General features: G+C 38.7%; 1 protein-coding gene across 1 annotated transcript in view; it reads left to right on the top strand.

Annotated features, from left to right (window-relative positions):
- Positions 1-15,005, top strand: part of SLC49A4 (solute carrier family 49 member 4) — a 70,175-nt gene that overhangs the window by 19,828 nt on the left and 35,342 nt on the right. Inside the window, exon 3 of the mRNA XM_045540136.1 lies at positions 11,242-11,507. Coding sequence (XP_045396092.1) covers positions 11,242-11,507 — 266 coding nt within the window. The remainder of the gene's footprint in view (positions 1-11,241; positions 11,508-15,005) is intronic.

Raw genomic sequence — 15,005 nt, 5'->3', positions numbered from 1 at the left:
TGTATCATTTCTACTCAAGTCTCATTGGTGCAGGCTTATCACATAGCCACTCCTATCTGCAAGAGAGGTTGGAAATGGAGCTCAGTAGCCATGTACCCAGTTAAAACTCAAGGATGCTATAACGAAAGAAAGAAAGGGAGAATGGATGTATGGAGATAGTTAGGAGTCTCTGCCATCAGTATCCATGCACTCCCCTCCTCCTATGCAGAGAAGATATTTATCACTACTCAAAGGAGAAAACTCAAAAAAGTCCTGTCCAGTTATTACATCCAACTCAAAATCCAGAGTCTCTGGGTTCTATCAGGTCTTTGTGGCTCTTAGAGTAACTCCTTTGATGCTGTTTGTGGCTTTTGGCTTTGTCCTCTGGAAGGCTCTTTTTTGTCCATTATCCTCAATGGCCACACCTGAAGTGACTCTTGGACATTATGCTCTTCTTGGGGGCTACACAGTGAAGGTTTTCTCATTTCACTTCTTGGTGCTGATTTTTCAAGCTGAAGGTTGCTTTAGGGATTAAGCAACCTTAAACTTTCATAGAAGTGTTTTGTAATGTCTTGGCGATATACTTCCGTCAAACACTTCCCTCAACACTACAGTTTTCTGGTCTATTTACATCAAGTAGGTTCCATGTAAATGTACCCACACCGAAAGATTTTTACTTCTGATTATAGTTCTTACACCTGTTGAATATCCTCTTTCCTTTACCAGCTTTTGTGCTCAGCCCATCCCTGTTGCTCAATTTAGTGGTGGCTACTTTGATGCCATCTGAAAAAAGTAGGCCCTGTAGGAAAATTACACCCTTAACCTAATTGCTGCTGCTAGACTGGCTCTGAAGGACATTTTATTTCCTGCCATTTGGATTCAGAAGCAACCTGAGGCTTCAAATTCCTGGATTCTCATTAAATGTAGATTGCAAGCCTTGGAGAGAGACAAACTCTCTTAGCAGAGCTCTTGTCTTTCCATCTCTGCTTGCAAACCAGCAAACACTCGCCTGATTTAGATATCTCTTCCGTAGTACCAGCTTAAAATCAGAAAGGGGCGCAAAGCAGTCATGTTCTGACTTTTTTCCAGCCAGTTCCAGATCATCAAAACAGTGGTATTGCTGCAGCCACAAGTCACCTGCCCACCTGCCTTTTCAGTCTACAGCCTAATCCCTAAGTCAGTGCCAAATATATTGTGCCTTTGTGAACGCAGCACCCCAATTCTTGAGCTAATTTCTTGATTAAGGAACAAGTTAAGCTGCTATAATAAGGAGACCCAAAAATACAGTGGCTCAAACAAGATAGTATTTCTTTCTTATTTAATAGTCCAGAGTCAGCAGGTAGGCCAAGGCATATAGGCAGTTCTGCTCTACAGGGTAATCTAGGGACCTGCATTCCCTCTATCTTGTTCCCCTAAGGAGATGACCTTGACAGTACATCCAACAGCCAGTTCATCAGCACTGTAGTCACACTGCATCCCACAGGAGGAGGGAGAGCAGTTCTTGTCTTCATGGAGTTGACCTTGATGTCCTCCCACTCTAAAGTCATTGACTTGAATTTATTAATAGTAACAAGGCCTCAGCTAGCTGCAGGTGGGAAATGTAGGTTGTAGCTTACCCCAGCAAAACCTTGGGGTGCTCTGTAACTAAGTGGACACTGAGGGATAGTTTATTTTCTCCACTATTGTAGCAAATTAGCCACATATTTGGGAGGAAAAGATCATTTTGTATCCTCACTTCATACCATTCATCAGAATAAATTCAGATGAACTAAATGGTTAAATATTCAGCTGAAAAACAATATATGGGGAAATTTATCTGATCTCTACATGAGAAAGGTATTTTTTTCTAAGTATGAAAACAAAGGAAAACTATAAAGAGAAAAATTGATAGATTTGACTACTTACAAATTGGTAAATGTTATGCTTCAAAAAAGTAGACCAACTGGCAAAAATATTTGTCAAAATACAAGCAATAACGGGTAATGTAGATAAATACATAAAGCATTCATGCAATATTAGAAAAATTATATTAATAGTACAGATATACTAACAGAAAAAGGACTAATAATCAAAAAGGAAATGTAAATTAAAACAAAGAGCTGCCTTTTGGTCTAACAAGTGTGGTAAGCAGAGTAATGCCTCCCACCGTGTCCATTCTAATCTCCTGAGCCTGTGAATATATTAGTTCCCATAGCAAAGGAGAACTATGGTTGCAGATGGAATTAAGCTTGCTAATCAGCTGGTCTTAAGATAGGGAGATTATCCTGGATCATCCAGGTATACTCAATGTAATCTCAAAAGTCCGTAAAAGAGAGGCAGAAGAGGAAGTCAGAAAAGGGCTCAAACTACAGTTGCTGGCTTTGAAGAGAGAGGAAGGGAGCCATGCGCCGAGGAATGTGGGCAGCCACTACAAGGTGGAAAAGGCAAAGAAACAGATTCTCTCCTAGAACCTCTAAAAAGGAGCACAGCTCTGCCAGCACCTTGATTTTACCCCTAGAGCCCCATGTTGGACCTCTGATTTACAGAACTGCAAGGTAGTAAATTTGTGTTGTTTTAACCACTAAGTCTGTGGTAATTTGTTATAACAGCAGTAGGAAACTAATATACCAAGTTGTGTGTTTGTGTGTGCTTGTGTATTTTTAAACTGTGATAGTCTTTGCTGATGAAGCAGGCACTGTCAACCACTACTGTTGGGAATGTAAATTGCTACAAATCCTTCTGAAAAACACTTTGGAAATATATTTCATAAGGCCTAAAGTGTTCATACATTTTAACTTATTGACCCTAAAGAAATAACCTGGAAAGTAGCTAATATTTACATACAAAGATTGTTACACCAGCATTATTAATATTAGCAAGTAAGTTGTTGAAAAAACTACCCAACATTAGGAAAATGGTTAAGTGAGTTTTGATATATGTGTATAATAGGATATTGCAAAATCATTAACAATTGTCATTATAAAGAATCTTTAGGCTGGGCACAGTAGCTCACGCCTGTAATCCCAGCACTCTGGGAGACCAAAGTGGGAGGATCACTTGACACCAGGAGTTTGAGACCAGCCTGGGCAACATAGCAAGACCCTAACGCTAAAACAAACAAACAAAAAAAAATTGGTGGTGCACACCCATAGTCCTAGCTACTCAGGAGGCTGAGGCAGAAGGATCACTTGAGCCCGGCAGTTCAAGGTTACAGTGAGCTATGATCGTGCTACTGCACTCCAGCCTGGGCAACAGAAAAGGAGCTCTGCCTCAAAAAGAAGAGAAGATGCTTATGATGGACTATGAAGTTAAAACTGATTTATATCATTTTATTTTTATCATGTATATTCAATATGCTATCTGTGATTACCTATGCTTACGTATTGATTGAGAGAGAGAGAGATTCATTGAAGAAAAACAATGAAAAGAAAGACTAGAAAATCAGAGTATTAGCAGTGATTGTCTGAATTGGGATATCAAGTTTGTAGATGATTTCTTTCTTGTCTATGTATTTCCTTTCAAAATTTTCTACTATGAGTATATATACTTTTAAGCTAAGAGGACAAAATACAAGTTATGTGACAAGAAAAAAAGTATGAGACAAAATGAGGGAGATAGACATCTCTCAGAGCAGGACTAGGGCCATTTTCCCCGTATTTTGCCGAGAGATTATCATATTTGACATCAATAAAAATCCTGTGAGACAAAGTATCTTTGGAGAAGTTGAATCAGAAAGAGAATGTGATTCACCAAAGATTATACCGTTAATAAATTTAGCTAAGACTAAAGCTGAGTCTTCTAATCCAATATTCTTTTCACTCTGTTTTTTATGTACTTCTACAGCTGATACTTGATAAGTTATTATTATAAGCTTCTTTAGAGCCAAGACTGTAATACTCATTTTTATATCCCCTTTAGTGTCTAGCTGCAGGTGCCTTGGATGTAGTGGGTATTCAGCAGATATTTTTATTTGAATCATAATTGGCCAAAATTATTAAAAGATACAAAAGTAAAATAAATTTTTATACAAGAAAACTAAAGCTGTGATAACTAAGTCTTCAGAAGACTCGTTACTTTTTCATCATCATCTCTATTTCTCCTTTTTTTTTCCCTGCAGTTAAGTTATAACATCTCTAATCCTCTTTATTGCCCTGTCTTTTCTTGGGGTAGATAAAGAGAAACTATTTCTAACACTTTTGCCATTTTCAATATCCAAGAAATCCTATAAACACATGAGTTTAATTTGATGTGGGATAATTAGGAATTGGGAGAGTTTCTGAACTGTCGGCATACTGAGTTTTAGAGAGAAGTATTTTTATGGATTCTAGATTTTCATATTTAAAAAACAGAATTTAAGAATACTGGACTTTCATTGAGGAAGTATCTGCGAGGTTTCTAAAAAGCCAACTCTAATGTTATCATCATTGCAAGTCATAATATATTAGAGGTCTCTAAAGTAGGTTTATCCACAGAATAAAAATATGCTAGGTGCTGCATGCCTTTAGCTCTGAGAATCTTGAGTTTTCTTAACAGTCAGTGATTTTTATTATTATTATACTATTGCCAAGAGAGAACCTTCAGAATGAGACCATGTAGGAGAGTAGAGAGATTTGTGGACTGATGAATCACAGTTATAATTTTGATTTCTAGTCCTGGCTTAACCATTAGCTAGTTATATGACTGGAGCTCCCTCTGATACTTTTTAGAGAAAGGAAAATTGTAAAATTATGAATGTAATTTTGAATGTGTTATTAACCTTTCTGGAAGGGGATGGGTTTATCTAGGTAAGGTCTGAAGTCCCTTCCAGCTATAAAAATTTTAATTCTAAAACATTATATTATTCTAAAATTTAAGAATTGTAGGTATTTGTTCCAGGTGGTCAGAAAGCAAAAGGTTAGGATACCAGAATATTAAATGGGAGCTAAAATGTCAAGTCTATTACAAGATATGGGCTGTAAATCTTCAGTTTGAACTTTGGCTGTTGACATTTGTTTGAAAGCACAATAGTATACAACAATATTGAGCAATATGGAAAGGAATGCCACTGTGGGGCAGTGCCATCTCACGTGCCACCGCAGGCCTGTCCTCCCCAGGGGCAGGGGCACTGGTTGAGGGCAGAAGGTGCCCGGGACAGCAGTGGGACTCAGCAGCACCACCTGTAGCCGTGGCCGCGCTGAGTCCTCTCCTAGGGCTGCCACAGGCCAGCATCCTCAGCAGTTCTGACGCCAGCGGGCAGCACCCGGTCCTCCTTGTCTCTACTGTCCCAGTTCGGCCAGTGCAGGAGAAACTCACAGATCTTCGCTGTAGTCTTCCTCTCAGCCTGCTAGGGAAATTCCCCTCTCTAATCTACTTTTCCACCTGGCTTTCCAGGATGGGTCAAACCAGGCTCCAGAAATAGGCAGAAGCTAGGTAAGGAGGAAAGCAGGGAAAATGAAAAAGACTTGAGGAAGGAAATAAAGGGAGTTGGGTGGTGGGCAGAGAAACGAGGAGAGGAAGTTAAGGGGTCAGCATGAAGACACTGGGACAAAGAAGGACATAACACGTCTGCCCCCCACCAGCTCTCTCACAGCCTGACTTGTGCAGATGCAGGAGTGGAGCTGTGGAGTTTCTGCTAAAGAAGCAAGAGTTAGACCCCTTGACCTAACCGGTCCATTCTAGACAAACCCTTTCTGTGACAGAGCTTATGGCCCAGGAGACAGACTAGTCCTCACACTCCTGACTTCTGCCTACCCCTTCCAGTCTCCTCTGCTTGAGACAGTAATGCCACATTGGCCTTCCTTTACCATCCTAAAAAGTCTTTTTTTAAAGCTTTGTTTTGAGAATATTTGTTAATCATTTTGTTTTTGTATTGCTGAATTTAAACTTTTTTTTTTTTGGTGACAGGGTAGAGTGACCCGGGTATAGCGCAGTGGCGTCATCATAGCTCACAGCAACCTCAAAGTCCTGGGCTGAAGTGATCCTCCTGCCTCAGCCTCCTAAGTAGCTGGGACTACAGGCTCATGCCACCACAGCTGGCTAATTTTCCTATTTTTTTTTTTTTTTTTGTAGAGACAGGGGTCTTACTCTTGCTCAGGCTGGTCTCTAACTCCTGACCTCATGTAATCCTCCCACCTTGGCATCCCAGAGTGCTAGGATTACAGGCATGAGCCACTGCACCTGGCCCTGAATTTAAATTTTTTAAAATTTATAAATGGACCTGATCTGATGTATGCATTTGGATGACTTTGTGAGGTTTTGAAAATACAGGTTGGTTATGTATTTCCGTGACTGTATGTCCCAGTATCTGGATCAGTCCATGCTTTCCTGAGGACATCCACACTGCCTTAGCACTGTGTGAGTGAGGCCTGTGGGAACTGAGAATCCCCGGTCCTGACCCACAAGCAACTTAACTTTTACTTAGTGAAACAAAATTGAGGCATCTAATGATGACATAAAAAATTAACATTAAATTATATGATTGACTTCACTTTACTGAAGATTGTGAATCACTCTTCTTTTGTTTTTCTGTGGGTTTTTGTTTTTTGTTTTTGACACAGTCTTGCTCTGTCACCCTGGGTAGAGCACTGGTATCATTATAGCTCCCTGCAACCTCGAACTCCTGAGCTCAAGCGATTTCTCCTGCCTCAGCCTCCCCAGTAGGGGAGGGAACTACAGGCGCATGCCACCACACCTGGCTCATTTTTTCTATTTTTAGTAGAGACAGGGTCTTGCTCTTGCTTAGGCTGGTCTCAAATTCCTGAGCTCAAGTGATCCTCCTGCCTTGGCCTCCCAGAGCGCTAGGATTACAGGCGGGAGCCACCCTGCCTGGCCTCTGTGTTGTTTTTAACAGTCATCCTAGATCAATAGGTATTAGTTTCCGAAAGCCAGTTTCTTTCACGAGTGTTTAGAAAGCATTAGGATAGTCAGGTGCTGCATTTTATTTTTCAGTGTACCAAGGCAGAGAGACTTTTCTGTTGAGACTGTTCATTTAAGCTGGTGTTTTTTTCTTTTTGCTTCACTAAGCTTATATACCTAATTTTTGTTTCTGCATCTGTTTCTTCTAGAATGAATAGTCTAAATCCAAATTTCCATTTCCCCATGAATCTGACTTCCATACTCAACATTTCACTGTTACTGCTTCTACTCAGATCTCAAACGACCTCCTCTTTGCTGGATTCAGTGGTTACATTTCAGTTATCATAAATGATCTTTCTGTTTGATTTGATACTGTTGACCACTCACTCTTATCTTCTTTTTTATTTTATTTTTTGAGACAGAGTCTCACTCTGTTGCCTGGGCTAGAGTGCTGTGGCGTCAGCCTAGCTCACAGCAACCTCAAACTCCTGGGCTCAAGCAATCCTACTGCGTCAGCCTCCCGAGTAGCTGGGACTACAGGCATGCGCCACCATGCCCAGCCAATTTTTTCTCTATATATCTTTAGTTGTCCATATAATTTCTTTCTATTTTTAGTAGAGACGGGGTCTCGCTCTTGCTCAGGCTGGTCTCGAACTCCTGAGCTCAAACTATCCACCCGCCTCGGCCTCCCAGAGTGCTAGGATTACAGGCGTGAGCCACCGTGCCCAGCCACTCTTATCTTCTTGAAACTCTTCTCCCCAGAGTCTGTCCTTTTATTTTTTCCTGCCTTATAATTGCTCCTTCTCAATCATCTTTCTAAATTCTTCTTTCTCTGTTTTAAAAATGTTGATACTCTTTAGTGTTTGTTACACAACCCAGTGCAACCCCAACATGTATCTCTTAACTCATACCTCTTTCCTTATCTTCTGACCTATATCCAGCCGCTTACTAGACATTTTTACAAAGTAATGGGTGCACACCCATATCTAATCATTCACCTGGCCATACCTATTGTATTACCTTAACAGTTCTCTAGACCATCCCTTCCTCCACCTCCCCACTGTTACTGCCAGTACCACCTTAGAACTGTGCCACAGGGTCCTTGTCCTGGACTCCATGCCTAAGAGTGTCCTGTCCTGGCTTTCCTGCAGCCTTGCCATTCCCTATGGGGTAAGAAGTTCATAGGGCCAAGGAAATGTACACACGGTGCCCTCCTCCACCTTCCAGTCTATGCATTGGCTGTACAAGACCCCAGAAACAGGTCTTGCAACAAGCCTCTTTCCCACCAGGCCTGCTCTTCCAAGGGTAGATAGACTACAAGCCTGGTGTGTACTTCCTAGGCCCAAGGGGTGGCTAAGAGGCAGCTGTTTGGAAGGGGATAGATGAAGCTTAGGTGGAGTTTGACCTTCAGCTCCACAGGCATACATGTGAAGCCCTTGATGTTATAGGCCAGGACCAGAGGTCAGAAGAGAAGGAGGACATGCAAGGGGCCTCCGTTAGTACTCTTGTCACAGGCTCCACAAGCATTAGGGCCAGGCCGAATTATTGCTTTTTTTTCTTTATATTCCTGCTACAATGCTTATAGGTGACTCTTAACCTGTTCTTAAGGGCAAGGGCTTTAGCGTTTTATTTTTACATTCTCATATGCCTATCACAGTGCCTAACCAACACACAGTGAATACTCAATACTTGTTTGTTAAATTAAATCATGAATCCAGCTTATATTGAACATTTTATAATTATTTCATTTCCTTTATTGTCACTTTATTAATAAAGAGTTTATAGTAATGTTTGTATTATGTTGTAGGGCCAGCATTTTTCCAAAAAAACATATCTCCAATTTTGCATTATCATTAAATAGGAAAACTAAACTTTATATATAAAGCAGAACTTTATTTTTAAATGTTTTTTATAAGTGAATTTCATAAAATAGGGTAAGTTAATGGTAGGTGATAGAAAATAGTGTCAGGCAAATGTGAAAATCATAATATAGATTAGTATAACATCACAGTCACCAGGACAACAGTGCTTTTGACCAGTTATAACATATTAGTAACTGCCAAGCCCTGAGGGACGCTGGGATATAAATGTGAGAAGGAGCAGGATTAAGTTCTGAGAAACTGAAAGGTGCTGGGAAGAGTGAGACTGGGTTTCCTTGTAAGGTTGTCATGAATTCAAAGGCTAACCCTAGGATCCTGTAGGCCCTAGTTTTCCTACTGAGCTCATCTGTGAAGAATCTGTGTGTGACGACTTTTAACGCAAAAAGCATGTAATTATTAATATTTACAATTGGAGTAATTTTTAAATACCACTTCAGCTTGTTTTAATTCCTGAGATGATTTTTAATTATGATAATTTATATGCCCGAGGCCAGCCCCCCAAGTTCAGTGACCTTTAAACTGAGAACCCATCTGAAATGCCCCTAGTGCTAGTGCTGTTCTTTTTTGGGTACTACTTTAACACATGTACCTTGTTGTAGTAAGAAATACTCTAAAAATTGAGTAGACTGAACTTGGATGACCCTTAAATTATCTCAAACTCTCATACTTTCTGTGGCTCTTATGTTTGCTGCTTGAATAATATTCTGTTTGTGATTCCACTGAGAGGTAACAAAGAGTTAAGCCATGGTGATAATTTTAGTTTCATATCTTAACTCTAAGGAGTCATACTGTTTTGTCAGTTTCTTATTTGTTTTTGATCATTTCTTCCATGTTCGTTTTCTACCCTTAACATTTTCAGGCGTAATATAATTTACTTATTCCAACCCTTCTTCTAGTTGACATGAGTCTTTCAAACACCTTGTCAATGGTATTAAATATCAAAGCATTACCTTTATGAGGGGTCACACACTGTCTCATTGTTGTGCCATCATGAGTCATGAGTAAAACCACTTAATGATGTTGCAAGAACATTTCTATGATGAAATTGCTATGGGACAGCTTGGGATCCACTGGCTTCTGGGAGAAGTATTTGGTTTCATAAACAGTTTAAATTGTTTCTGTCATCTAGAAAATAGTTCCCCAAAAATATAAAAAGGAAAGAAAAGAAAATAGTTCCCCTTACACAAGGATATTTTAAAATGTATTCATATTTTTTAAAATTTAGTAATATTAATGATACATGGAGCTACATTGCCTTCCAATACTTGGTTTCCAACTTTTATGAAGATAGATATGGGGAGCCTTAAGTCACATATTTCACTTCCCACTCACTTCAGCTTCTACATTAGGGTCCTTCCTCTCCCCATATTTTTTTTTCTGCATTCAGAAAACTTCTTTTCTAAATGGCTTAAGATGGGAATTGTTAAAAAAAAAAAAAAAAAGAATTTGAGACTCACGTGATACTTAAAAAGCAAAACAAGCAGGAAAAAAAACAGAGTAGTATCATGAAAACATCGCACGTACTGTCCCCTCCCTTTCCTCTCCCTCCAAGGCAGAAGTTGATGCACCTCCCTTTCTTGTCTATACTTTTTTGGACTTCTGGCTGCTTTTCTCTTTCAAGGCTGCTCTTGAATGTGAAGGTGTATGTTGTGGTCAGGGGAGCATTTGGGGTAAAGGGTTTGGTCAGCAAGAAACAGGAGTGCTTGGTAGAATATCAAGAAAAGGTGAACAAGAAAACACATGGAATGGAAGCAAGAAACTATTTTTCACTAATCCTTACATTAAAGTCAGAATCAAAGTATGAGAACTGGGAAGGGACCTATTATTACAGTACCTTAACCTAACAGATGCTCAATAAATGCATATTCAACTTAAACTAGTATCTTCATTTTATGGGAGAAGGAATGGGATCCCAAAAAGTTATATATTGCCCAGGGCTAGCTCTGAGTTTGGCCGGAACCAAGGTCCTCTAATTCCTCCACCAATTCCTCTTCTGTTAAAAGATGCCATAATGATTTTTTTTTTTTTTTGGTATTTCTAACACCTAGCAAAGAGGAGGTATGAAATGTTCAGCTCAACAGTATTATTTGTAGGGCTGGTGGCACTTACTAGGTCTGTTAATGAGTGGCAGTCTAGTAGAAAGGGTATGGATTTTGGAGTCAGACCTGGATCTAAATCTCATGCCTGTCAGCACTTGGGCAAAATTCTTAATCTTTCTAAACCTAGGCTTCCATATTTCAATAATTGGGGATAATAATAGCGACCACATGGTGTTGTTATAACAATTAAAGAAGGTTATAAGAAGTATTAGTTTGGTATGTGGCACAAATCAGAGGCTTCAGTAAATATTTGTAAAATGAATAAATGGTAATTATTACTATATTTGATCTCCCTCATAGAGGATCAACATACCTTTTAGAAGGTAAGTCAACTTACCTTTCAGGCGTGTCATATTCTTTAGATAAGTATAATTATTGCCATATTTAAACTGCTATTTGGCTAATTTCTTTTTGCCTTAGAAAATGTCTGTTTCAGATACCTTATAGGCTTTTAATTTTTTTAATTCCAGATTAATTCATGGAGGACAGATGTTAAATGGATTGGCAGGTCCGACTGTAATGAATGCAGCACCATTTCTTTCCACGACGTGGTTTTCTGCAGATGAACGGGCCACTGCCACAGCTATTGCGTCAATGCTTAGTTATCTTGGTGGAGCTTGTGCCTTTTTAGTTGGACCACTTTTTGTACCAGCTCCCAATGGGACATCACCTCTTCTTGCTTCAGAGAATAGCAGGGCTCATATTAAAGATCGCATAGAGACTGTATTATATGCAGGTAATTTGAAGTTTATTTTCTTCTTGTTATTCTTTGTCGTTTGTCCCAGTAATCTTCACTCTACTTTTTGTATACCAGATCACTGCATATGAACTACTTAGAGGACTGACATATACGTATGCATATAATACGCTTTCCTTGTCATATAATATGGAGATGCCTATTTAAAACTTATACACTTCCTAAGAAGTTAAATTTAAAGTGTATTATTGCTACATGGAAGGTGATTTCTTAATTTTACTCTTCTCATTCATTTACAAATAAGCACTGTACAACACATGTTCTATGTCTTCTCTAAATATCTTACCAGTATATAGAACTAAACATCATGATTGACAATAACCATTTGTTAAGCATCTATTAGTAGATGTTAAGCCCGTTTTCTCCCTTACAATTTTCCCATTACTTGCCATGTTCTCCACCCTTATGTACCTTGATCACCTACAGTTTATTCTTCTCTTCATTTTCTGCTCTCTGTATGGTTAGTCTATTAATCAGGGATATTGACCTTCCCAAAACATTCTCCTGGATCCTTTCTCCTTTTATTTCTAGAATGAAGCCCTAGTCTACTCTTTTTTCTTTTCCCCTGCTCTGTTGCCTGGGCTAGAGTGCAGTGGCATCATCATGGCTCACTGTAACCTCCAACTCCTGGGCTCAAGCAATTTCTCTTGCCTCAGCCTCCCGAGTAGCTGGGACCACAGGTGTGTGCCATGACACCTGGCTAATTTTTCTATTTTTTGTGGAGATGGGTCTTAGTCTTGCTCAGGCTGGTCTTGAACTCTTGGCCTCAAGCAATCCTCCCACCTCGGCCTTCCAGAGTGCTAGGATTACAGACATGAGCCACTGCATCTGGCTTAGTCCACATATTTTCTTAAATTTATCCCGTCTCCTTATATGTCTATTTATTATTTCCTTCTGCATTCAGAAAACTTTTTATAAGCATTTACTATATATACAAAGCACTGTGCTAATCACTGGGAATTGATAAGGTCAATCGTAAGACAGTTATAATATAAACAGAGATAGAGGTTGGGAGACATAACTTACCTGAGTTTGGAGAGAAGTTGGAGGGATCAGGGAAGACTTCACCAAGAACGTAATAGTTAAACAAAAGTAAGAATTTCACAGGAGGCCACCAGATGTTCAAGTGAGTTAGGGAGTTCCATACAGAGGGAACAGCAACTACAAAGGAGTTGGTGTCTAGCTACACTAATCAAGACAGCATGGTAGTAGCATAAAGATAGATGTGTAAATCAATAAAACAGAAGTGAGATTCCAAAAAAATAAACTATTACATGTATAATCAACTGACTTTTCACAAGGATGCCAAGAAAATTCAATAAGGGGAAAAGTTTTCAATACATGGTACTGGAACGACTGGATATCCACGTGCAAAAGAATGAATTTGAACTCCTTCCTTATACGAAACACAAAAATTACACCTGAACATGAAAGCTAAAATGATAAAACTCTTAGAAAAAAACTTCTTGACCTTGGGTTCAGCAAAGTCTTCTTATAAAGGACACCAAAAGCACAAGTGATAAAAGAAAAATAGGTAAATTGTTCTTCATCAAAATTTAAAACTTTTGTGCTTCAAAGGACCCCATCAAGAAAGTGCAAAGACAACCTACAGGATAGGATAAAATAGTTGCAAATCATAGATCTGATAAGGGACTTGTATCCAGAATATATAAAGAATTCTTACAACTCAACAATAAAAAGACAACCCAGTTAACAAGTAGGCAAAGAACTCAAATGCATTTCTCCAAAGAAAGCATACAGATGGCCGTCAAGCGTGTCTGAAAATGTTCAATGTCATCAGTCATTCGAGAAATGCAAACCAAAATTATAATAAGGTACACTTCACACTCAGTAGGATGGCTGTAATCAATAAAATGGAAAATTAGAGAAAGTGGAAAAATTAGAACCCTCATATGTTGAGGGAATGTAAAATGGTTCCACTTTGGAAACAGTGTAGCAATTCCTCAAAATGTTAAACACAGATTATGATATGACCCAGAAATTTGATTTCTAGGTATATACCCAAGTGAAGTGAAAACATACGTCCATGTAAAAATGTATACATGAGTGTTCATAGCATCATTATTCATAATAGCCAAAAAGTGGAAACAACCCAAATGTCTATCAACTGATAAGTAGATAAATAAAATGTGATCTATCCATACAGTGGAATACTGTTTTACAATAAAAACAAATGTAGTACTAATATATGCTGCAACATGGATAACCCTTGAAAATGTTACACTAAGTGAAAGAAGCCAGTCAAAAAAGACTACATATTGTATGATTCTATTTATAGCAAATGTCTGTAATACTCAAATCCATAAAGACTGAAAATAGATTAGTGGTTGCCTGGGGCTGGAAGATTTAGGAGTAATGGATTGAGAGTTTCTTTTTGGGATGACGAAAAAATTTTAAAATTGTTTGTGATTGTGGTTGCCCAATTGTGTGAATATACTAAAAACCATTGGATTGTGCACTTTATATGTGTGAATTGTATGTTATGTGAATTATAGCTCAGTGAAGCTGTTTATAAAAATGCCTGTAGAAAGATGATCAAAGAATATAAACAAGGCAATCACAGAAGAAGAATTATAGGCCTGGCAAGGTGACATGCACCTTTAGTCCCAGCTACTCAGCAGGCTGAGGAGGGAGGATCACTTGAGCCCAGGAGTTCCAGTGAGTTATGATCATGCCACTGCACTTCAGCCTGGGTGACAGAGCAAGACCCTGTCTCAAAAGAAAAAAGAAAAACAAAAGAAATGCAAATGGCTAATAAGCATATGGAAGATGCAAATTCAGTATTACTAATAATTAAAAGAACTATGAATTAAAACAATTCATTAACTTCTTGTTGCTTCTCAGATTGACAAAGAATAAGGAGATTGAGAACACCAAAAAAACGAAGAGGAAGAAAAAAGGAATCTGTAAACAATCTTATCTTTAAGAATTAGGAATCTTTGGATTTCTAGTTGAATTAAATAAAATTACCTATGGTTAGGTGTCTTATAGGAATATTGTCCCTTTTGCTAAGAATATAGCCCTAGAATTAGAATTATCCAACTGAAAGGGTGTTTAGAAATCACCAAATTCAGTCCCTTTGTTGGCCCAGAAACAATAAGGAATTCACCTACATTCAAGTTAATGGTGTAGGCAGGTCAATACTCCAAGTTTCCCGACTTTTCTACTAGTGCTGTGCTTTTCCACTATGTTGTGCATAGTTATCAAAAGCTGGGACTTCCAAGTGCCAGAACTGTGGAGGGAAGGATCAGGATGCCTAGGAACCTTCTTTTCTATTATAATGGGACCAAATTAAGATTTTTTGGATGTTCATTTTACTTATGATTGTTTAATATTCTGCAGTAGTATTATGTTTAAATTCTGCTCTCTGTCTCTTGGTTTCTTATTTTCGGATGCTTTCTTGTCTTGTTCAAATTTTCCATACAGTCTGTAAGCTGATCTGTCCTACACTATGCA

This window comes from Lemur catta, chromosome 1 (genome assembly GCF_020740605.2).
Source record: "Lemur catta isolate mLemCat1 chromosome 1, mLemCat1.pri, whole genome shotgun sequence".
Classification (NCBI taxonomy): Eukaryota; Metazoa; Chordata; class Mammalia; order Primates; family Lemuridae; genus Lemur; species Lemur catta.
Note: the sequence above shows the minus strand (reverse complement) of the source record. Positions and strands in the feature narration are given on the sequence as shown.